The sequence below is a fragment of the Phocoena phocoena genome, chromosome 15 (assembly GCF_963924675.1).
Source record: "Phocoena phocoena chromosome 15, mPhoPho1.1, whole genome shotgun sequence".
NCBI lineage: Eukaryota > Metazoa > Chordata > Mammalia > Artiodactyla > Phocoenidae > Phocoena > Phocoena phocoena.
Genome location: NC_089233.1, coordinates 13,401,966 through 13,426,828, shown reverse-complemented (window position 1 = coordinate 13,426,828; position 24,863 = coordinate 13,401,966). Strand labels below are relative to the sequence as shown.

Below are 24,863 nucleotides of genomic sequence, written 5' to 3'. Positions count from 1 at the left end.
CACACCCTGCAGCCCTCACTCCAAGTTTTGCCTATAAAAACTCTTCCATGAAAACCATGGTGGGGGACGCGCGGGTTGGCGCGAGCCACCCATTCTCCTTGCATGGCCCTGCAATAAACCTTTCTTTGCTCCAAACTCCAATATTTCCGTTTGTTTGGGCTCACTTTGCGTTGGGCACACGAACCTGCGTTCAGCAACAAAGGTTTTCAGGAATGTGAAGTTTTATATCTCTCTAACTTCCCCCCTCCTTTAAATTTTAGTCCTAAACCCAGTCCTTGGTGTGAGATCTACTTTGCCCCTTAGCCTTCAAAAAGGTCTGGTCACGTATACGAGTAACAGGTGGACAGTGGCTTTGCAAATAACAGCTCTGCTTGGAGTTGCTAACGGTGGTAATTTAGTTGTGTAGCCAGCCCTAATATGCCACCTCAAAATATGACTGTAGGAAACCAAAGTATGTCACCCCAAATATGCCTCTTTGGCATGAGGATTATTTTGAGAAACAGTGGACACAGAGGAAGCTCTGCAAACAGAGTACAAGTTATCTTTTTTGTAAGGGAAATGAACATTTATAAAGAAATTTCCACTTGAAAGGGTGTTTCCCCCTCTGTACCAGGAAGAGAGGATGTCTCTAAATCACAAGGGACTCTTGGAGAAGACATGGACTTAAATCTACATAACAAACCTTATCCTTCCTTGTTTACTGTACTTTTCCTGGTCTTCTTCCCCTAAGTGTTCTCCTCCACATACTCTTCCTTTGTTTTAGCAGACGATGATAAGTCCCAATTCTAAGCCACCTCTGAGTTGACTCATCCCTGAGTTTCTCCCAGGTATATATGACATATACATGTCAATACGTTTCTGTCTGCTTTTCTTTTGTTTATCTGTCTTTCGTTACTGGGTACCAGTCAAGAACCTAGAAGAGTAGAAGAGAAAACTTTTCCTCTCGTACAGCTTCTGTTTATTTTTTTCTGTCATGTGTGATCAAAACTACTTAAGAAACAGGGACCTCATGATATTTCACTATCCCCCCCAGTCCTGTGGTCCAACACTGCCATCCTTGTCTATTTGATGGAAAGCTCTACGTCCACCTGTGTATCTGAGGTGTTCACCTATTGCTCTATGCAGCTTTTAATTCAATGGGAAAGAGTTCTACTTTCTTTGGTCCTGGAGCAATCAAAGATGAGTCAGAGGTTAGTCTTCTGATACACAGAATAGAGTCCCACTACACCTGTGGTGGAAAACGGACCAGCCAGCCGCTAAACCTGGCAGCAGGTCTGGACGACCTCGCACACTGAGCTTTGCTGTGGTTACTCCATGGCAGGATGGGGTAGGTGATAACAGAGGCCCTACCGGGGAACACAGCATGGCTTCACAGAGTGGGGGCAGGGGGTGGCTGTATGCCCTACCTCCCACTGACGCCCACTGTTTGGGATAAAGTGTCATTAGCTCCTTTCTCCAAAGAGGCTTATTTTAAGATGTAAATGCTATAGCACCAACATTCCCCCCTTGCCAGGCCTCGCACTTGATTTTCGAGACTGTAGGAAAGAACTAACTCAGGTAAATGGCATTGTACATGCCACCTCCCTTAAGAACTGTAGGAAAGAACTAACTCAGGTAAATGGCATTGTACATGCCACCTCCCTTAAGCTTCACAGGAGCCCCGAGAGGTAACAATCTCTGCTGAGACTTCTCATGGGACCTGAGGCTCACTGAAATGAACCAAGACATGTAAGCAGATAGGGTAGGGGATCCCCAGAGAAAGAGAATCAGGCATGGCTTTCTTGACATGAGAGAAGCCATTTTTGGCCTAAGCCATTTTGTGATCTTAGCCTGGCTACACAGTGCTTCTCCTTGAACAGGTCTTAGTAGTAAATGATTACAAGGTAACAAAAGAATGCAGAAACATTGCCTATTATCAGGCAATAGCAAAGATAATGTATCAGTTGTAAAGACTCCAGTTCTGTTTATTTTGGTTTTTTTTAAAACATCTTTATTGGAGTATAATTGCTTTACAGTGGTGTGTTAGTTTCTGCTGTATAACAAAGTGAATCAGCTATACACATACATATATCCCCATATCTCTTCCCTCTTGCGTCTCCCTCCCTCCCACCCTCCCTATCCCACCCCTCTATCCAGTTCTGTTTTAATGGTAAAGATTAGCCTGAAGCTCAACCACCAGATCTACGGGAACCTAAGGGATGATGATGTTGACTTTTTCTGACCCTCGTGACTTCAATCAACTAAAGCTCGAACTCGACCGCCCAAGCCCCTTCAGGAATATGCAGGTACCCTGAGCTTAAAGCTTCCCCATCTTTGCTGTGGAGGGAGACACTGCTTTGGGAAAGATGCCTGGTGTTCTCCTTCCTTGCTGCTAGTAATGAATCCTTCCTTCTTCTGATCTTTGGCTTGGTTGTGTCTTCTGGCTTGACACCCACCAAGAGGTAAACAGAGTTTTCAGGTAACAGACAGCTAACAAGTCCTGAGGCCGAGGTTTGATCCAGGTCTACTTGGTTTTAAAAGTCTGACTTGTTCTCTTAGGCAAACAGGACTATCTTTTAAAGAAAAGTCATGGCCTACCCAGTGTGGTGTTTGCCCAGTGGGATCTGAGGTTCCAGATGGAACACCCTTCCCCGACCCAGGCTGGGGAGCCTGAACTGCAAGACAGCTGTCTTCTCTGTGAGTATTAACTCTTGCTGTCCCCCAGGGTCTGGTACAGTGCCTGATTCACGGTGCTGTTCAAGAAATGTCTGCTGAATCAACAAACAAGGAGATGAGTAAAGACTCTGATTAAAAAACCAACCCCCTCCCCAAAAGAAACCTGAAAAGTATTAATACTCATGGGACATGTTGAGTTATTATATAATATTTTTGAATTGTAATATGCAAGGGTTTATAAGGGATTAGCAAGTCAGTTACCGAGCCGGGGCCAGACAGAGAAAGTTCTTTCAAGGGGGATGTGGGTCAATCAGTGTGTCTGCTGATGTGGACAAAAGGAGCCGGATGAAGGCACTCAGCATCCAGTGAGGACCTGATGAGAGGGAGAAGGCTGCTGAAAAAAACATGAAGTGGTCCAAAGGAGGAGGATGGGAGAACATCCTCCCATGTTGCTCACTTCCCAGCCTTTCCGCATCTGCCCTTTCCACACTATCTTACATGGAAAGGATAGATATTAAAGAATGCCCATAGTGAATATTTTAGAATCAAGTTTGCTGATTACCCAGGTTACTATGCTAGACAAATATCTAGAATACAATTATGAATGATGTTCAAAATGAAACTGGTTTTATCTATGAAACAGAAACAGAATCACAGACATAGAGAACAGACTGGTGGTTAACAAGGGGGAGGGGGTTGGGGGAGAGATGGAGTGGGAGGTTGGGGTTAGTAGATGTAAGCTATTATATACAGAATGGATAAACAACAAGGTCCTACTGTATAGCACAGAGAACTATATTCAATATCCTAGGATAAACCATAACAGTAAAGAATATTGAAAAAAAGAATGTATATATATATATATATATATATATATATATATATATACACACATATATATCTATAACTGAATCACTTTGCTGTATAGCAGTAATTAACACAACATTGTAAATCAACTAGACTTCAATTAAAAAAACATGAAATCAGTTAGCAACACCCCCCACCTCAGCCAGCCACTCTCAACTTGCATTCATGCAAAAAAATACTATGTTTCAGGCTGGGGACTATACCTTAGAAAGATAACAATAACTAAGGTAAGCATGACTCCTCCTAGAGTTCAGAGTCTGGGACTCACTGAGCCACCAATGAGAACAGAGAAAATGATGGATGAGACAAGTAAGAATACTAAGACTGATGGAGAATCAGGGCCAGGTTCTAGGCAGAATTGACAACCTTTTTAAGGCATATGAAGGAAAACTGAAAAAAAGCTACCCAGGATTGAGCAGAGCAAATATTATGACTATACTTCATGAAACAGAACTTGCCAGGAAAAAAAAAAAAAAAAGCAATATAATTTACTTTTGCTCCAGAGCCCCTGAGCCTGTACCCACTGGAGATTCCCATTCCCATGAGACACTGAACTAGAAAGTAGACAGAGGGTCACCTCTGCTCAGCTCAGCTTGTACCGCTCCTCAGGGACAAACCAGAAGCAAATGCCAATCAGTAAAAATGGTATTTTCTTTCAATGGACAATACAATGAGAACACAATTTCTTTTCCAATAACCATTATAAAAGTTGATCCAAAAAATCTTAATAATAATTAAAAAATCATCACAATGCAGTTTAAGCAAGAAATTAAGAATGAAGGCTTAACAGATTAAAAAAAAACCCTAACATTTAAACATTGGTTATGAAAAATACTTCTAAATATTTCTTAGATCAAAGAGGAAATAAAAATTGAAATTTTACACTATTTACAAAATAGTGACAACTCTAGCACTACATATAAAAACTTATGAGCTGGGGCTTCCCTGGTGGCGCAAGTGGTTGAGAGTCCGCCTGCCGATGCAGGGGACACCGGTTCGTGCCCCGGTCCGGGAAGATCCCACGTGCCGCGGAGTGGCTGGGCCCGTAAGCCATGGCCGCGAGCCTGCGCATCCGGAGCCTGTGCTCCGCAATGGGAGAGGCCACAACAGTGAGAGGCCCGCGTACCGCCAAAAAAAAAAAACAACTTATGAGCTGTGGGAAGATCTGTGCTCAAGAGAAAAACACATAACACAGGCTTTTGCTATTAAGCAAGACAAGAGGAAAATAAATGAACTGATTTTTTCAACTCAGAGGCATAAAAAGCAAGAAACCAAGGGTAAAAGAAGAAAAGACAAACCAAATTGTAGAATTCATATCCAGAGAAGAACAGGAATTGATAAATAAGGAGTTGGTTCTTCGAAAAGGGAAATGAAATCGATTTTAAAATTAAATCTAATTTTAAAAGGAAAGAAAAAACATATAAATGCCATGAGGACTGAGAAGGGGCTTTGACCACAAATATAAAGAAGGTTTTAAATGTCTTAATGACAAATGAATGGCAAAAATGTCACTCCAGAAAGCTTTCTGAGACAGGAGAAAACTGGCATAGACTATTCATTGAAAAGCCTGGAAAAGTCATCAAGAATTACTGTCCAAAAAGGCACTAGACCCAGACTGTACAAGTACATTCTGTTTATTTTTCGAGGAAGAGAAAATGGCACGAAATCTGAAGTAGCCCAGAACATAAAAGAAAATGCAAAAGTTTGTAATCTTCTCCAAGCATGTATAATGCTCATGGTAAAAGCAGTAAATCCATCACATACATCTTGGAAACATTATGCTAAGTGAAAGAAGCCGGTCCCCAGAATACCACTTTTTCCATTTACATGAAATGTCCAAAGTAGGCAAATCCATAAAGACAGAAAGATTAGTAAATTAAGGACTGTGTGGGTCAGGGCAAATGAGTAACAGATTTCTTTAAGGTGATGAGTATGTACTAAAATCATGGTGATGGTTGCACAACTTGTTGGATATACTAAAAAACATTTAATCATACACTTTAAATGGGTAAAACATATGATGTGAATTATATCTCAACAATGCTGTTATTTAAAAAACAAAAGACAGGGCTTCCCTGGTGGCGCAGTGGTTGAGAGTCCGCCTGCCGATGCAGGGGACGCGGGTTCGTGCCCCGGTCCGGGGGGATCCCGCGTGCCGCGGAGCGTCTGGGCCCGTGAGCCGTGGCCGCTGAGCCTGCGCGTCCGGAGCCTGTGCTCCACAGCGGGAGAGGCCACAACAGTGAGAGGCCCGCGTACCGAAAAAAAAAAAAAAAAAACCAAAAGACAACACACACAAAAGAGAAGGCTACATACAAGTTTCACTAATCAGTTGAGGACTGAAATTGTTAACTAAAATACTAGCACCTAACACACTAGGACCAAGTAGAGTTTATCTCAGGGATACAAATATGGCCTTATTTTAGATAATTTATTAATATAATTTAAAATATTAATAAACCAAGAGAAAAAACATATAATTGCCTTCATAAATGTCAAAAAGCCATGTGAAAATATTCAGTATGTATTCCCAAGAAAAACTCCTACTCACTTAGAAAGAAAATTTCCCTAACTTGATATCTCTTTAAAACAAATATCCAATATTAGGCATACTGGTGAAACACTCAAAGGATTTCATTGTCAGGAATGAAATAAGACCTGCTGACATAAAGACCACCATTCATATTCAGTATTGTTTGGTAGATTTCACTTGAGACAATACAAAAGTTAAATATAATGAAAGGAAAGAAAGAGGCAACATTATGTTTATTTGTTCGTAATGGGATGCTTCACCTTGAAAAATAAAAAGAAAATCAGCAAAATTTATTAGAATTATGAAGACTTCAGAAGTGTTGTCAGTTGTTATTTCTAATGAAAGCTTTTTATTAAAGTAGAGCAGAGCTACAGAAAAGCGTGCAAATCTCAAGTGTTTGGCTTCTGTCAATTTTCACAAATGGAACACACCCATTTAACCATTATCAGGTCAAGAAACAGAAGGTGACCATTGTCCCAGAATCCTCCTGTGTGCTCGCTCAGTCACGACCCTCTTGTTACCTCCCCCATTCTGAGTTCCAACACTGCAGATTAGTTGTGCTTGATTTTGAAATTTACGTAAAAAGAATAAAACTGTATATCGACTCTTTGGGATCTAGATTCTTTGATTTAATAGTATGTTTGAGAGATGGGCATGCTTTTTGTTTTGAACCTCAGATAATTAGAGAATATACCACATTCATAAAACAAGAACTGGGTGCTGTAACAAAACTTCAACTGAAGAACCAATAAGAGCTCTGGAAAATTGTAACGCAAAAGCAGAAAAAGAAAGTTTAGAAAATAAAGTTAAGGAAATTTCCCAGAAAGTACAGTCAAAACACAAAAAATGAAAAATAAGAAAGTAAAAGATAAGAAAATTAGAGAACCAGTCCAGGAGGTTCAACACCCAAACAAAAGGAGTTCCAAAAAATGGAGAACACTCTCACACACACACACACACACACACACACACACACACACACACGAAGAATATCAACCACGAACATGGGTTTCCGTTGGAAAGTTCTAACGAGGGTTCAGCATCATGGATAAATGTAAATCTCTCCCAAAGCACATCATCGTGAAATTTCAGAACACCTGGGATAAAAGGATTTCTAAAAAGATAAAGAAAAGTTACTTTCAAAAAACCAGGAGTCAGGATGGCCCTGGACTCCCAAATAGCTATATTGGAAGTGTGGAGACAATGGAACACAGGAGGGAAAATCATTCCAAGTGGGAAGTGGGAATCCAGATATTTTTAGGTATGCAAGGACTAAAAAATTTACTTGAGGAGGATTCATCACTAAAATGAAGGAGTAAGTCGAGAAAAGAAAGACATGGGATCAGGACACAGCGGATCCAACACTGGAAAGAACTGAAGGGAACCCCAGAATCTGTGTTCCACTGGGCAGCCAGTCCTGATGGAAAGGGTCAGAGCACTCTGGAAAGTCTTCTTCAAAAAAGATGAACTGGACAGAATATCTAATGTGGCTGAGAGGATTGAGAGCGAATTCAGACAAGAGGCAGAGGGTCTGGGGTTGAGTTAGTGAAAAGTATATAGAGAACGAAGTAAGCAAACAGACAGAAAGGCAGTAACTAAGCATACAGAAAACAAAAAGCTGTGCCGGAAAAGGGAAATAACCTTGTGTGAATCAGCTGTAAGTAGTTATAATAACGTAAATATTAAAAAGTGATCTAAACAAAATTACAATATAATTATAATGGAGGATGGGGGAAGGAATGAGAAGGATGTGTAAATATGGTTGTGGGTGTGGGTGAGTGATAGAGAGTTATTACGTCATCTTTCGTAGTAGGAGGTTAAGAAACACACCTACATCTCAAAAAACAAGAAGTAGAACTGTGAGTGTGTGGCGATCGAGAGGTAAACAAAAGGATCATTTACAAGAGTGGAGAGTGGTGTCTCTAGAGAGTGAATAGAGCCTTGCAGAATATATGTTTGACTTTTTAAACACATCCATATATAATTTTTATAAAACTACAAAATAACTTAAAACATGTAAAAAACTAATGAAATATTAATAGCGGTTATCACTAGGTGGTGTGATTATGAGCAATTATCTAAGCCTTTTTTTATTTTTAAATTTTTCCAATGAATATTAAACTTACAATGCATACATAATAAATTTTACCATGAATAATTTAAAAAGTATTGTTATAATGTGATTTTTAAATTCTCCAGTGTCCTCGTCCCTGCCCCTTGTTCTTCTCTGCTGGGCTGGAAGACAACATCTGGATTAGAAGCAGGGCAGAAAATTATTCTTATTTCTTCCGTTCCTGAAAGCCTACAGACGAATTATAGAGCTCTAATTTCATGGCTGTCAGCCTCAGCTCTTCCTTCCTCATATTCTTCGGGATTTGAAGTCTCTGCAATTTCAAGTTTCTTCATGCCAATATTCCAGTTTTCCAGAGATAACAAGATTTAAGTTTTCTTTTTTTTTTTTTTTTTTTCTGGGCACAGTTACCTTTAAGAAACTACTATAGGGTTTGGGAGAGGAGAGTATGGAAGTCCTGGTCACATAAAAATTTACAATCAATGAGACCACCCTCCTTCACAACTTAGAGGCATGAGAGTATATACAAGGGGATACATCAAGACTGGCGTTAGAAAGGTCAAGGTGGCCATTTGGAGTCAAGGAAGGTTTTATACCAGCCACAGAGGCACAGAGGTGGCCTGAAAAAGTGCAGCCCTTCATTTTTATTTTTTTATTTGCTTTTTTGGTCACGCCAAGCACGACATGCGGGATCTTAGTTCCCCGACCAGGGATCAAACCCATGCCCCCTGCAGTGGAAGCTCGGACTTCCACTGGACCACCAGGGAAGTCCCAGTTCAGCCCTTCAAACACAATCACTGCATTTGAGGATCCCAGCAATTTACAACCAGAGCTCAGTGATCCATCGGGACACCAGGAATCCAAAGGGTGATCTTGGGGCTGGGGGCAGGGGCGCAGCAGGCCAACAAAGAAGCAGGATTCAGAGGTGTGATTCCAGGGCAGGCAGGCACTGCAAACATTTCTAGACACCTAGGACTCCGAGTGGATGGCTGGTATCCCGAGAGACAGACTGGCCAGAGTCAGAAAGGCCCCGGCTCTCTGGAAGCCAGGAGTCTATGAACAGGGCATACTCGTGGACTGGAGCATGTCAATGTGGGGACGTCAATCCAGAGCCTCATGATCAGAACAAGGGCCCGTGGGAGCAGCACTGGTGAATGGGATGAAGGGGATTCTGGCAAGGATGCCCGGAGGTTCACGGTTCAAGATGTGAACCCAGCTTCTCAGCTCACAGCGCAGCTGCTGGTTTTGAGCCTTGACCCCCACGTCAGACATCCTGGCCCACGACCTAGAGTGGGGCTGGGTGTGTGAACAAGAAGGTAGGGCAGGGGTCTCGGAGGAGCCGGGGAGAGAACAAGCTAGGGGATGAAGGGCGGGGCTGACCAAAGACACGGGTCCTCACTGCTGTCCCCACTCGTCCTCCAAACCCTGGGTGATGCAGGGCCTGGGGAGCAGCTCTCCTTCAGAAATCCCCTTTTCTTTGCTCTGCAAGAGGTAAAGCCTTCAGGAGGTGATGTAAAGCTCAGAGGAAGCAGACCATGGGCTCTATAACTGGAGAGAAAGCCAAGTACTGGGGCTGGTGCAGGGAAGAATTAAGAAGCGTTTTAAACAAAAGCCCATGGTTTTCCCACCTCAGATCTCATGGGGGGGGACAAGGGACAGGAAGGTGGGGAGAGGGGACATGTGCCCAGGTTTGGTCCAGAGACATGGAGAGATGTGTTTGATAGTGAAGTTGGCACAGAGGGTGGAGGGGGGGACTTTTGCTCCCATTTTCCATGGGGACTGTGGAAGAAGCCTGCCTCACAGGTGGCCTCACATCCATCTGGGGCCCATCTCATCCAAGTGACCATGATGGCGCAGTGGGGCCGTGTGGCGGGAGGTTCAGTTCCCATGGAGAGAAGGGGGAGGCCGAGTTGAAAGCCAGAGGAACAGCTGAGGGTCCCTCTCCCAGTGAGATGAGCCTGCTGGGATGGGTGGGGGGAAACATCACCTAAGCTCAGGTGTCTGCAGCAAGCATGGGCTACAGGGACCCAAGGCAGACAGGCCCTCATCAAGCCAAGAAGTCAGATCACAAGTTAGGCCAGCTGCAGACATTTGCCAGTGACAGCAGTAGAGCCAGCAGCAGCCAGGAGGGCCAAGGACACTGCCCAAGGGAAGAGGAGACACACAAAGACCCTGAGGCTTCTGCTCAGCCATTTAGGGGGAATAAGCCTATCTGTCCGCACACACCCAGAAACCATCTGAGACGAGTATTCTTTCCTGAAGAGGCCGTGCATTTCCAAAGAAATGACCTATTGTCGGTAACCAGCAGTCCCTAGATTTCTGAATTGGCTGAGTCTGGCGTATAGTACGGGCTCAATCCATATTTGCCAGTGAGTGAATGAATGATTGAATATTCTGCTCTTTCCTGTCCAAGACATTCAATTTAAAAGTAAAGAAATTGGGGCTTCTCTGGTGGCACAGTGGTTAAGAATCCGCCTGCCAATGCAGGGGACACGGGTTCAAGCCCTGATCCGGGAAGATCCCACATGCCACAGAGCAACCAAGCCCATGCGCCACAACTACTGAGCCTGTGCTCTACAGCCCGCGAGGCACAACTACTTAGCCCATGTGCCACAGCTACTGAAGCTTGCACGCCTAGAAACTAGAGAAAGCCTGCGTGCAGCAACAAAGACCCAACACAGCCAAGAATAAATAAATAAATAAGACAAATTTATTAAAAAAAAGAAACTGAAGAAATTTGCTAACAACCTAACGGCAGATGGGATATTTTATCATTCATCTCCACATCAGAGCATTTAATTGAGACGAGGGTACCAGAGGCCAGGTGAAAAAGTTCATGTTCACAACCTTTCTTTGGCCTCATTGCCTTTTTGCTTCCATTTACTTCATCATCACATACATCAGGGGAACGGGGTGGTATATACAGAATTAAGAGCAATGTCTGGGTTAAGAGTTATTGTCAGTTTGTTTTTCAGTACAGATGAAAGCAACTTGCTACAAACCTTTACTGAGGGATGGCGAAATAAATGAATACATGAATGATGAATGAACTCATTAATAAATAAATAGATACCACACTACTGGCTTACGATAAATTGAATTTGGATTGGAGATGGGATCGACCTCTAAAGTAAAAAGCTGCCACTTGCCAGGAGTCATTCTCAGAGCCCTTCCCTCCACCTGAAAGTTCAGGTATGGCTGGAGCATGGGAATTGCTCACCCCACAGCTGGTTCTGTCTTGGAAACCGCCCGCAGCTACCAAGCACATCACACTCGGAAATTCAGTGTTAATCAAAGACACTCAAGGGAACGTTTTTCTCCTCTTTCCTTTAAGTTAAACTTCTTAGGAGCCTGGGGTCCACTGAACTTCATGCACGGAAGTCAGACTCCAAAATACTGACTTGGGCATCCTACCAAGTCTATAAAGGGCATCCTCGGTGGGTGAGTTTTCCCAGGCTTTTCACACTGCCCGGTTCTCAAAATGTTTTGAAGGGGCCACCGCTCCATCATTCAGAACAGGTAGTTACATTGTTTAAACCAGTAAAACAAACCTCTCTGCCGCTATGAGGATGTGCTACCAGCGCAGTTTAAGACACAGGAGCCTGGAGTTCAGAAAATGAAACTCATTGCTTCTTGTGTGCTTGGTTGCAGAAGCTATTTTTAGAGCCACGTTGGCAGCAAAAAGAGTGAAGACTGTGACCTTAAACTCCAGAGAGACTGCAAAATGTCAGCCCAAATTTCCCTACTTTGGGAAAGTCTGGGTAAAAACTCCTGCAGCCTTAGAAACAGTGCCGGGTCCCGGGCAGAAGAATGTCTCAGTGGCCAGGAAAGTAACAGCAAATGGTCACTTGTGTCGGCGGGGCAGCTGACCGTTCATTATTTGGCAGAGAAGGTCACTACAGGCTCTGGAATCAGTGCTTATGATGAATTTCCCGAGCTCGGAAAGAAAATTCTATTTGCTTTCTCTCCAATCTAAGAGAAGTGAAAGAGTCATGTGTTCCTGAATTTCCATACAAGAGAGGAGAAAATGGATAGGCGTTAGGCTCCCAATGGAGCCTTGAACATAACAAACACTGTGCCAACTGGTGAGGCCTGATAAGAACTAACCAGTCTCGGAGGATGGAAAGTCTTCCAAGTGCTACTCTGGACAGTTGCGTAAATGGAAAAGGCTGTTTGGGTTTGAGAACAAGTTATAATCTGTAGCTTAGCCATCGCGTCCAAAGGATCCGCTAAAAACGACGAAGGAGTAATAAATTTTGCACTCTCCTCTAGTTACTTTTTGGGCTATGAGGGTGGAATAGAAAAAAAGAAATGGGAAGACAGGGCAGGAGAAAAAAGGAATATTAAAGGGCCCAACTGACAGCACATTCTCGTATCATCTAGAAAGGAAGGATTAAAGCTATCAAAATTAATGGCTGGAGCCTACCCCTCTCCGCAGTCATACCCATTCAGCTCCATCCAAAGAGGGATCTGAACTTTATTGTTCTTCCCCCACTGGATCAACTTGCTACAGTTCATGGTACTGCTGCTCCCCTATTTATGTCCAGGAATAACTCAGGAGCCGGACATTTAACTCAGAGCTAAAGTGTCTTCCATTTTTTTTTTTTTTTTTTTTGCTTAGTACGTGGGCCTCTCACTGTTGTGGTCTCTCCCGTCGTGGAGCACAGGCTCCGGACACGCAGGCTCAGCGGCCATGGCTCACGGGCCTAGTCGCTCCGCGGCACGTGGGATCTTCCCGGACCGGGGCACGAACCTGTGTCCCCTGCATCGGCAGGTGGACTCTCAACCACTGCGCCACCAGGGAAGCCCAGTGTCTTCCATTTTTAAAAATCCTTAAATTTAAAGTGAAACTTACCTTCTCTTCAGCCCACCACACTGAACCTCTCTGTGGGCGAGGAGGAAAACCTTCCCAACATTATTCCGATTCACCTACTTGGCTGCTGTGAGCTGTCACGACACATGTCGCTTGACAGAGGCAGGATGACGCTCGTCAAGGCCGAGAACGGTTACCCTGCAAGTTTTGCTCTCGCTCCAGGGCGCTGCCTGGGAATTCTGCTTCCAAAGGAAAGGTATCTAGCAGCGCTATCAATGTGTCATGAAAAAAAGAAAAATTGATGTACCCAGGCTGGTGTTGAAGGTACAGAGGTGATGTCAAAAAATACCATCAATTTCACCCAAAAGCAGTGTGTTCACCATTGAATAAACGTATTTCATTTTATAATGAACTGCCTCCCTCAAGGGATTGACTTGGGAAATGTGGGCCCCTTATTTTCGTGTGCAAATCCCCTGGCATTAAAAATGTCTCTCCTTGGGGCTTCCCTCGTGGCGCAGTGGTTGGGAGTCCGCCTGCCGATGCAGGGGACGCGGGTTCGTGCCCCGGTCCGGGGGGATTCCACGTGCCGTGGAGCGGCTGGGCCCGTGAGCCATGGCTGCTGAGCCTGTGCGTCCGGAGCCTGTGCTCCGCAAAAAAAAAAAAAAGCCTCTCCTTAAAAGGGAACCCTCCTACACTGTTGGTGGGAGTGTAAATTGGTGCAGCCACTATGGAGAACAGTATGGAGGTTCCTTAAAAAACTAACAATAAGGCTACCATATGATCCAGCAATCCCACACCCGGGCATATATCCAGAGAAAACCATAATTCAAAAAGATATATGCACCCCAGTGTTCACTGCAGCACTATTTACAATAGCCAGGACATGGAAACAACCTAAATGTCCATCGACAGATGAATGGATAAAGAAGATGAGGTACATATATACAATGGAATATTACTCAAAAAGAACAAAATAATGCCATTTGCAGTGACATGGACGGACCTAGAGATTATCATACTGAGTGAAGTTCAGTCAGACAGAGACAAATACATGATATCGTTTATATGTGGAATCTAAAAAAAAGGGTAGAAATGAACTTATTTACAAAACAGAAATAGAGCCACAGATGTAGAAAACGAACTTACGGTTACCAAGGGGGGAAGGGGGTGATAAATTGGGAGACTGGGATTGACATATACACACTGCTACATATAAAATAGATAACTACTAAGAACCTGCTGTATAGCACACGGGACTCTACTCAATACCCTGTAATGACCTACATGGGAAAAGAATCTAAAAAAGAGTGGATATGTGTATATGTATAACTGATTCACTTTGCTGGACAGCAGAAACTAACACAACATTGTAAAGCGACTAGACTACAATAAAAATTAATTTTAAAAATGCCTCTCCCTGCTAGCACCCAGGGTTTTGCTCCTTATGTAGGATACTAACTCAAGGATAATACAATGTTTAGGTTATCTGTCATAATCATCCAGCTGTATGAATGCCCAGATAACAAGAAAAGGGTTATAGGATTCCCACAGTGAGGCGCAAGGTTTGCTCTTGTAGGCTACGGGGTAACAATAATAACAATAGCACCCATAATAATAGCTAGCATTTTCAGGCATCTTACACGCAGTACCTCATTTAAGCATCACAACCACCCGGTAAGATAGATTATCATCCCTACTTACAGATGAAGAATCCGACGCCCAGAGAATTAAGTAGCTTGACCAAGTTTTCATAGAATGGGTCTGTAGCACATCTAGTTTTTATACAGAGGGGTAAGCTGAGGCTCAAAGCCAGGTCCCAAGTCCAGCCTAGAAAACAAGTCTTGGGACCTGGGTATGTTCTCTCCACCCCATCATGCTGTGGACACTTCAAGTCATTTGAGAACAACTGTGCTCCCAGCTGTTGGGGTCAGGTATTCTTTGAGCACCAAGAGAAGACAGCAGTCAGCTACGGAGGGCTATGCAGAGCAGACAGCTGGGCAGTGACGCCCTGTGTTTCCACGTGGACTGTACCTGCTGCTTTCCCAGGAAGTGACAAAGTTGAGGTCGATGCTCCTTCAACGTCTCAATCAACTGTGCTCTTGATGAGGCGTTCTTTCCAGCTAATTGTCTGACTACATGACCAATGTTTTAAAGAAATGATATGTCTTCCATTAGACAGTCTTACAGAAGGGCAACCCCTACTCGTTGCTTCTTCAGCAGTCATTGTCATCCACTGAGTTCTCACTGGGGTCTCAAAAATATGTCGACGTGGATAAATTTGACAAGGACTGTGGCAGAAGGAGAGTATCCCCCATTCTGCTTACAACAGAGGTTTATACACAACAGGAATCAATCAATGCTCGTCAAGCCAAGGAGGGAACAGACGGAGCACCGCAAAGCCACCCCCTATTCCTGATCCCATTTTATAACGATGCTTCTTCTGGAGGAGCATGAAACCCCACGGTTGACCAGTACTGACGGAACCAACACCTTCCATCAACCGGGCTCCTCCAGGATTGTTCCCAGAAGGAAGCATGTAGAGTTTTGTAGAGGTTTTTAACTGTTAATTTCCCCCGTGACTTGCTTCTGTAGAACTCTATTAACCGAAACATTTAATTATCTACAACACCTCACGCCATAAACTCAGAGAGTTTACAATTAGAGCTTTTCAACTGAGGGACCCAAAGCTTTGTTATGGAAATTTTCCACTACTGGAACAATACACCTTTAAATGCTGGGTAGGTTTTATGGATAAGAAAATTAAAAGCGCATTTACACAGATGGTGAGTGACCCACCTAATGACACAGACCCTGTTGGTGGCACAATGGAACAGGTCATTCCTGTTACTGGTAGACTCTGAGGGCAGGAAAAGATGGTGGAGGATGGCTAGCTTTTCTCTTATGATTTTTCTCTTCCTGAATTGTGACAGGCTTCCCTTGGCCCCTGAGCTAGATTCCTTTTCTGACTCTCCTTTCCTAGACCCAAAGGGAAGTCCTAACCACCGTGGTCTCTAACCCTGTCCTCTACCCACAATGTGCTACACTTGGCCAGCACCATATACACAGCCCAGGCTGGTCCACAGAATCGGTGGGTCTGTCTCTGTGAGACATTCAACTTCTGCCCAGGATGCTCCTTGGTTTCCGAATCCTTGCTTGCGATTCTACCATGACAAATTCTGCTGCTCTGGGATTGGACCCCAGTTTGATCTCCTGGTGTGTTCTCTGTGCTGTCCTGCCGTGTCCCCGAAGAGGGAGGTCCACACAAGGCTCTGAGCCAAGGATTAATACCCGAGTGTCTTCATCTTGTTGCAAGATTGGCCACCTGCCATCTACTGATGGCCACCAGCTCCTAAGGTAGAATTCACATTCCATACAATTCATCCGTTTAAAGTCTACAATTCAATAGATTCTAGCATGTTCACAGAGCTGTGCAATCATCACCCAAATCAATTTTGGAACATTTTCATCATGCCCCCCCAAAACCCTGTACTCATTAACAATCATTCCTCTCTCCCAATCCTCCCTTAGCCCTAGGCAACCATTATTCTACTTTTTTATCTCTCCCAATTAGCTTTTTATTCATTTTCATTCCAGCTCATTGGAACAGTGGATTGAGTCCGGGTTCCTCCTTTTGGCTTCTAGAGCTCTCCACAAAGTGGACCTCCTGTTTCAATCTACTTAGTCTTCCATCTTTCCTCTATTCTTTTTCCCCTCCACTTTTTAATGCACATTCTCTACCTTCATCTCCTCACGAGATGCTAAACACCCCATCCTCATTGTGCCGTCAGTAGACGGGTAACTCAGTGGACTTGAGTTGCCCAAACCCTGCACATCCCAAAGAAAGAACTCACCCTTGCCAGGCTCCTGGAAGATAACCACTAAACCCTTGGAACATCCTGCCCGGTAAGAGTGTCCATGAGGCCCTGGGCCATGCTGTATTGGCTTAACCTCTGCAGGGGGAGGTGGGGAGGAGCTGGAGACCAAGGAGCCAAGGTTGCTCACATGTTTGCTCCACACCTACGGGACTGACCCCCAGTAAAAACCAGGAACACTAAGGCTCCGGCGAGCTTCCCTGGTTGGCAACACTTTATCACGTTGTTATAAATCATTTCTGGGAGACTGAAGCTCTGTCCGTGCAACTCCACAGGGAGAGGGCAACCAGAAGCTCACGCTCGGCTTCTCCTGGACTCAGTCCCATGCCTCTTTTTTCTTTGCTGGTTCTAATCTGTATCCTTTCACTGTGATAAACGATAAACACAAGCATAACAGCTCTTCTGAGTTGTATGAGTCCTTCTAGTGGATCATCAAACCTGAGGGTGGTCTTGGCAACGCCAAACACACTCATTTTCCCTACTGTACCTCTAATTGTGTCATCTCCCACATACTCTGCCAGTGAAAATCCCCTGCAGCTTGCAAGGCCCACAAGTCACCGCTTTTTCAGGAGGGACAGCACAGGGGGGGAAGGGCACAGACTCTGGACCCACTAGCTCCGAATCCCAGCTTCAGCTCTTACTGGGAGTGTGACCTTGGGTAAAGTGCCGGCCCTGCGCCTCAGTAGCCATGCCTGTGAAATGGGGATGACCGCAATACTTATCTCGTAGGGCTAGTATGAGGTATACATGGATCTGTACTGCGTAAAGCAAGAGAAACGTGCCGGGCACGTAGGAAATTCCAGTGTTAGTTATGATTTTTATAAGCTTTCCTATCCACTCCACTCACAAAGCTTCCCTCCTCCTACAAATCCACACTTACCTGCACTAAAGTGTGATTACGCACAGTTGAGCCCTGTGTCTCCAACTAGTCCAGTAACTCCCCCAAGAAGATCATGTAATTTACCAATACTGTCCCCCCAGAAGTTCCCACCACAAGGCTGAGCACACAGTTGGTTCCTAAAATATATTTGCTGATGCATAGGGACGATAGCTCTATTTCCAAGTCTGAGACAATCTGATTCTTCACTTAAAGATTTCCTCTCAGCAAGCCAGTCATCTTCCTCTAGGGAGGAAAAAAAAATTACCTTCTTCTTTTATATACATCTGTGCACAGAATATGAGATTCCAGCAACTATACATATCCACGACAGCCCTTTCAACTCCCAGAGTCTAACAGGCTCTAATGGCTCCTGTACCTTATAATTTATTATCAAATTATATGTTGGATTAAAGATTGCTAATTGTTAATCATCGGCTTGAATTAGTTATTAATGAGTAATGTCGCTAATTACAGGGTCACCTAACACAGAGCAGGCAGGCACCGCTGGCACGTCACAGAAGATGCCTGACTCAGCTTCAGCCAGTGCCCTGAAAGCAACATGCTGTAAACCTTCCCATCTCTGACGACTCCACAGACCCTTCCCTCCCCTGGTAGAAGTCACGGGATATTACAGCTGGAAAGAACTGTGAAGATCAGCGGTTCCCAACTTGTGAGCTACAGAGCTCTGAAGGCTGCTGGGCTAAGGCAGGTTCCCGTGACGTCATGGTGCCTTCAGGCTAAAGATAGTATATCCCTCTTTCTTACCTTTGCTACTATTTTTCACATATATGGACATAATACTATGAATAATACAATTTAAGTTGGTATCGAAGCGTGACGGAATTCATAGTAGTTTTTTGTCAAGAAATCTTCATGGACAATCTATTGATTTTATATTTCTGGGCCCCCAAGAGAGCCAGCGATTAGTTTTTGGGTTCTAGGTCAGCTCACCCATTCCCATCCCTCTTGGCAATTATGCCAGACCTTTATTTATCATTTTTTCTGTAGCCCCCGATCCAAAATTCCTCTCTCTCTCTCTCAGCAGTGATTTCGTCTCTGAATTCATAATGTGGGTCACACAGCATGAGCTCTCTCTTCCTGCTCTTCAAGACCAGACTACAATTCACGTTCTTGACCCCATCCGCTACTGCCTCTTCAGGGTCCTTCTTTCCCAATCAGCACCTTCCCTCCTTTCTGTGTCTTCAGACCCTCCCTCTCTCCTTGCTTCATGCCCTCAGCTGTATGCACTGGGTTAAAATGAGACCTTTCATGTCCACATCTGGGCTGAGGATGTTCAGGCAATAGATGCTATACTCAAAGAGATCATGCAAAAAGTTCAAAGCAGATAACCAAAAAGCAGCTAGCTGCCTGATGAGGATGAGTAAGTGGAGTTTGGGAGAGGAGTGTGTCAGGGAGAGATTCCCCGGAGCGAGGTGTACCCTGAATCCCCTTCCCCAAGGGGAGAGGGTGGGCATCCTACCATCTCACCCCAAGCCTGGTGGTCAGCACTCCTGGCAGTGGAGAAACATACTCACTGGTGCCTGACTCACACTAAGCAAGTGAAAAGTGGCCAGTGGAGCAGATGGGGGCCCTGTGTGTGAGAAGGCACCTCTCCCCTCCCATGCAGGACAAAGGTGTGTGAGTCTTGGAAACCAGATACGGAAGCCAGAAAGGATGCTGATCTGTGACCACGTTAAGGTGCTCACTATAAAAACTCACTAGAAAAAGGAATGAAGTACTGACACCTGCCGCAACATGGATGACCCAAAAAGCCACGTACTGTATGATTCCACTTACATGAATTATCCAGAATAGGCAAATCCATAGAGACAGAAAGACTGGGAGCTGTCAGGGGCTGCGGGGAGGGAGGCATAGGAATGCATAACGGGTGAGGCAATCTCATCCTCTTCCGAATCGTGCACGAACCCTGACTTCTCTTCTGAGCCTCGGATGTCACTCCACTCATCCATTCGTTTGTTCACTAAATGTTTTCCGCATTCCTACTAAGTGCTAAGTACTCATTAGTCACTGGGGTTACAGTAGAAAAAAACCACAGGCCTGGCTGCATAAAGCATGTAGACTAGTAGCTGATAAAGAATGGTAAAGAAAGGCTCTTCCACTGGGAGAACCAGGTCGAATGTCTAGCAGTGGTCTGGCCACACGGCTCACGGGATCTTAGCTCCCCAACCAAGGATTCACACTGGGCCCTCAGCAGTGAGAGTGCGGGGTCCTAACCACTGGACTGTCAGGGAATTCCCTTGCGGTGGCTCCTAATATAAGCCCTGTGAATCATAAGCAGGTTGGCTTCCAGGCATCTATAAAATTCATGAAATTATATGTGAAGCTCTGTTCACTCATACATGCTCAGGAGTGAGGTGATCTATGGCTTTCATTAGATTATTGAAGAGGTCCTTGACTCAAAAAAGTTTAAACTCCACTGGTCTAATGATAGGCTGTTGACGTGACATTAGAGAGGATGTCACTTTGGAGAAAAATCGGGGCTTAAGACATAGATTTGAGAGGCTTCTCTGCACAGAGGTGAGAGCGGGGTCAGCGCTTCCCAGAGTCTTTGACTTAAGAGTGTCAGCAGCAGAGGACCGTGACGCACAACAGAGGTGGCAGGGGACCTCTGATGGCTTAACTCAAGCTCCAGGAAGTCCAGCCATGTTTCTTCCACGGCTTTGAGCGACACTTTCCCCAAACCCCTCAGCCCCACCATAATGCCACAGACCGCAGGTGCCACAGCTCCCAGCATGAGAACCACGGACTAAGGCTGCCCTTGGGAATGACCGAGGTCTTCACGGAGCAAGTGTAGAGCACAGACCAAATTCTGGGGGTCCGGCTGGTCAAATCCACTCTAGCAACATGTTTGGCCCTCACAGTTTTGAAGGAGAGGGATTTAGTGCCATTATTTAGAAGTCAGGAGATTTCACAAAATGATCTGAATTTGTGTCTTTTCTTAAAAGTCTGAGGACTTGACAATGCCGGCCTTCTGTGCCCTTGTCACCATCACGGGGGGCTGGCAGCAGCTGGCTCCTTGGGCGGGGCATGTGTTCTTCAGTCCCCACTGCCACCCCTCACACTTGGCTCTCCCCTCTTTAATGGCACCTGTCTACTCTCAATGCCCGAACCTCTGGTGTAGACAAAGAAGAGCAGAGGAAAAACCTTGGGAAATAGCTGTTTACCAAACAGGAAGAAAAAAGCGTTACAAAGGAAGAAAGAGAAAAAGAAGTAAAACAGAAAGGATATACATTCCCTTAATGCAACATCTCCTATATCGTATGGCCTACTGGGAAGACTCAGTATCTCAAGATTCATCCAGTCTAATGTCATTTGGATGGTGAAAGAGTTCTCTTCATCCTACCCTTTACCAGAATAATCATTACTTTTAAAATACTGAGATCACAAGGAGGAGGGGGAACCATCACATCCTGACATTTAAGAAAGAGTATTGTTGGGACTTCCCTGGAGGCGCAGAGGTTAAGAATCCGCCTGCCAATGCAGGGGACACGGGTTCAAGCCCTGGTCCGGGAAGATCCCACGTGCCGCGGAGCAACTAAGCCCGTGTTCCACAACTCCTGAGCCTGTGCTCTACAGCCCATGAGCCACAACTACTGAGCCCACGAGCCACAACTACTGAAGCCCGCGTGCCTAGAGCCCGTGCTCCGCAAGAAGAGAAGCCACCGCAATGAGAAGCCCGCGCACCGCAGCGAAGAGTAGCCCCCGCTCGCCACAACTAGAGAAAGCCCGTGCGCAGCAGCGAAGACCCAACGCAGCCAAAAATAAATAAACAAAATAAAATGGTTAATTAAAAAAAAAAGAAAGAGTATTGTATCTGCTTAATAACATCAGAAGGGCCATAAAAAGTCCTTCCTACAATTAAATATCTCCATCAACTATTAACAAATTAAGAATTGCATAAGTTATGCTACATTAAAAAGAGATCATCTGATTCTGTCGTGTACATCAGAGATATTAATGACTCATGATCACGACTCCATTTTCTTCAGTCTTTTTTAAAACACGTATTAATCCTCTGTTAACGTTACCTAAAGTACACGCTCAGTTTTCGCCTAGTGCCTCACATACTCGGGGATAGCTCTGTGTTCTGGGCATCCCAAAGCACTGCACTATGTCCATTCCTTTTCCTCTGTCACTAACACCACTGTTACACTTTCACTCCCTTACCCATCACGGCTGGAGGTCAGCCTCCCTGTGTGTCAGGGACGAAGCAGTGCTTGGACAAAAATGCGGAACTCACTGTCAAGCCATCGCTTCAAGATCTGAAGGCCACGGGGTCTTTAAGCACACCCCATTAATTCTGTGTTAATCGTGGTACAATACACATAACGTAAAATGTCCTGTCTTAACCATTTTTACACGTACACGTCAGTAGCGTTAAGTACATTTGCAGAACTGTGCAACCAAATTCCAGAACTCTTTTCATCTTGCATAACTGAACCTCTACACCGTTAAATAATAATTCCCCATTCCTCCCTTCTCCTCAGCCCCTGGAAACCGCCATTCTACTCCCTGTCTCTGTGAATTTGGCTATTCTAGCCACTTCATATGAGTGGAGTCATGTAGTGCCTGTCTTTGGTGACTGCCTTATTTCACTCAGTGTAACGTCCCCAAGGCTCATCCATGTTGTAGCATGAGTCAACATTTCTTTCTTTTTCTTAAGGCTGAATAATATTTCATTGTATGTACATGTCACATTTTGTTTCTCCATTCATCTGTTGATGGACATTTGGGTTACCTCCACCTCTTGGCTATTGTGAATAAATGCTGCTATGAATACGGGTGTACAAACAAACATTTCTTTGAGACCCTGCTTTCAACTCTTTGGGGTATATACCCACAGGCAGAATCACTGGACCATATGGTAATTCTATTTTTAATTTTTTAGGAACTGTCATACTGTTTTCCATAGCAGCTGTACCACTTTATATTCCCACCAGCAATGCTCAAGGATTCCAATTTCTCCACATTCTTGCCAACACCTGTTATTTTGCTTGTTTTTATACAGTAGCCATCCTCATGGGTGTAATCTCAACCATTACATTTTAAATATCTCTGAAGGTTATGCTTTGGTTCTCAGATAACACCTTGGTGATGAGTCTACATTATTATTTGCAGAAATCTGAGAGCACAGCCCTGCAGCAGTACACGAAGATATTGAACATCTAGGCCGGGCTGGGAACTGAGCCACGAGACATCTCCAGCTGAGCAAGTTATTAGCCCAAGATTACCTTCTTCGTTGCATAAATTTGCCCGTGAGTGGCTCTACCCTAATGCAATCTGTCAGCTTTCAATTTGTGCCAGAAAATAAGAGAATATGCAACAGGGGGGGTCTGTCCATCTCAAAATCCTCCTCTGGTTGATTAAAAATTTATAAACTGAGAAAGAACTTTATGGGTACTTGCAAAAAGTCCTCACTCCTGTTCCACAACTGTCCCCTTTATACCAACAAACACTGCCCTAAAACGAGGGCAAAGTAAGACGGCCCCTTCCACCTCTTCTAACGCGGAACCACGAAGATACTAAGCCAGTTTTGATCCTCACGTAGGACTCACAGAAAGTATTGAACTGTAACTGGGGTATCATCTTCGCTGAAAATCAAAGCGTTTGTTGTCGGCTGAACAATATTCCCTATTCACCCCCCCCCCCCGATGCAAAAACCCACATCCTAACCTCTGGAAACGGCAAATGTTACCTTATCTGGAAAAAAGGACTTCACAGATATGATTAAGTAAAGGATCTTGAGAAGAGGGAGACTATCGTGGGTTATTCATGTGGACCCCAAATGCCATCACAAAGGTCCTTATGTGAGGGGAGGCAGGAACGTCGAGGAAAGAAGGCAGCCACGTGATGAAGGAAGCAGGGGGAGAAAGGGAGGGGATGTAGCCGTGAGCGGAGGAATGAGAACAGCCTCCCGAAGCTGGAACAGGCAAGGAAATGGATTCTCCCCTCCAGCCTCCAGAAGGACCCAGCCCTGGAGACACCCCACGTTTAGCTCTCTAAGGCTCACTTCAGATCACTGCAGTACCTTTAGAAAGTAAGAGAGTAAATTTCTGTGCTTTAAGCCCCTGAATTGGTGGTCATTTGTCACGGAGGCCACAGGAAACGAATACGACATCAAAATCCACCTACTTCATTCCCCATCCTTTATATTTGAGCTTCCCAACTGGTACAACACGAGGGATCTATCTCCTTGCCTCCAGGGGATGCTGGGTGGGGCCTGGGGCAAAAATCATACAGAGCTGCCCAAAGGCCCTGGGTTACCCCAGCTACCATAGAAATACCGTCCTTTTCTACGTGCTCCTGCATCACGGCGATCGTGAAGCATCCAAGTATGAAAAAGCCCCAGGAATTCATACCTTTCAAACTTCAACACTTAAAAGCACCTGAACACAGTTCAACAGATACGAGGAAGAATAAAAAAACAGTGTGAGCCGTCCTATCAATCTCCATCCTTCAGGACTGCTGTTTGATAAGCTGCATTGGAGAATTTTTAGTGAAAGAAGCAAAATGCAGCGTCCTCTCTCAGCAAGAAAACTTCAGTGGAAAGACACCCCAAATTCCTAAAGCAGCTATTGCCACACTGCATCCTCAAGTGGTCCCTTCCAGCCTCCCACCCTCCCCCCTCTCCCTGGGTGGGTGGGGTCCTCTCTCCCCTGGGATCTGGGGACAAAAAAGCCACTGGAGCGCGTGCTTGGCACAGACCTGATGGGAAGGGAAGGGTCTCCGGCGTCCCACCAGTCTTTCGGGGGGCTGATGTACATGCACCACAGCTCCCAGCTGTACCCGTGGGCCGAGTTCTCATACCGCTGCACCTCGAAGGTGTCCTGTTTGATGTTGTCGATGGACGGGAGGATCACCCGCTTCCGGTTCTCCTGTATCCGCGAGAGAACTGGCTCAGCCCTGAAACACAGAGAAGCAGAAATAAAATCTTTTACCTGAGGCTCACCCACACCTCCACCGGCCCAGACCCCAAGACCACAGACAATGAATAGAAGTGTCGTAGCTAAAGGCTGGGCAGGCTGGAACTCAGAGGGAAACTGGGCTCCCAAGTGGCAGCTCCAGCTGGATCAGGGGGCTTTTTTTTTTTCTTTTTGGTGGTATGTGGGCCTCTCACCGTTGTGGCCTCTCCCGTTGCGGAGCACAGGCTCTGG

At 45.0% G+C, this 24,863-nt stretch overlaps 1 protein-coding gene across 1 annotated transcript in view; it reads right to left on the bottom strand.

Annotated features, from left to right (window-relative positions):
• Positions 1 to 24,863, bottom strand: part of GALNT17 (polypeptide N-acetylgalactosaminyltransferase 17) — a 431,611-nt gene that overhangs the window by 167,197 nt on the left and 239,551 nt on the right. Inside the window, exon 5 of the mRNA XM_065892271.1 lies at positions 24,415 to 24,612. Within this exon, the coding sequence (XP_065748343.1) occupies positions 24,415 to 24,612 (198 nt within the window). The remainder of the gene's footprint in view (positions 1 to 24,414; positions 24,613 to 24,863) is intronic.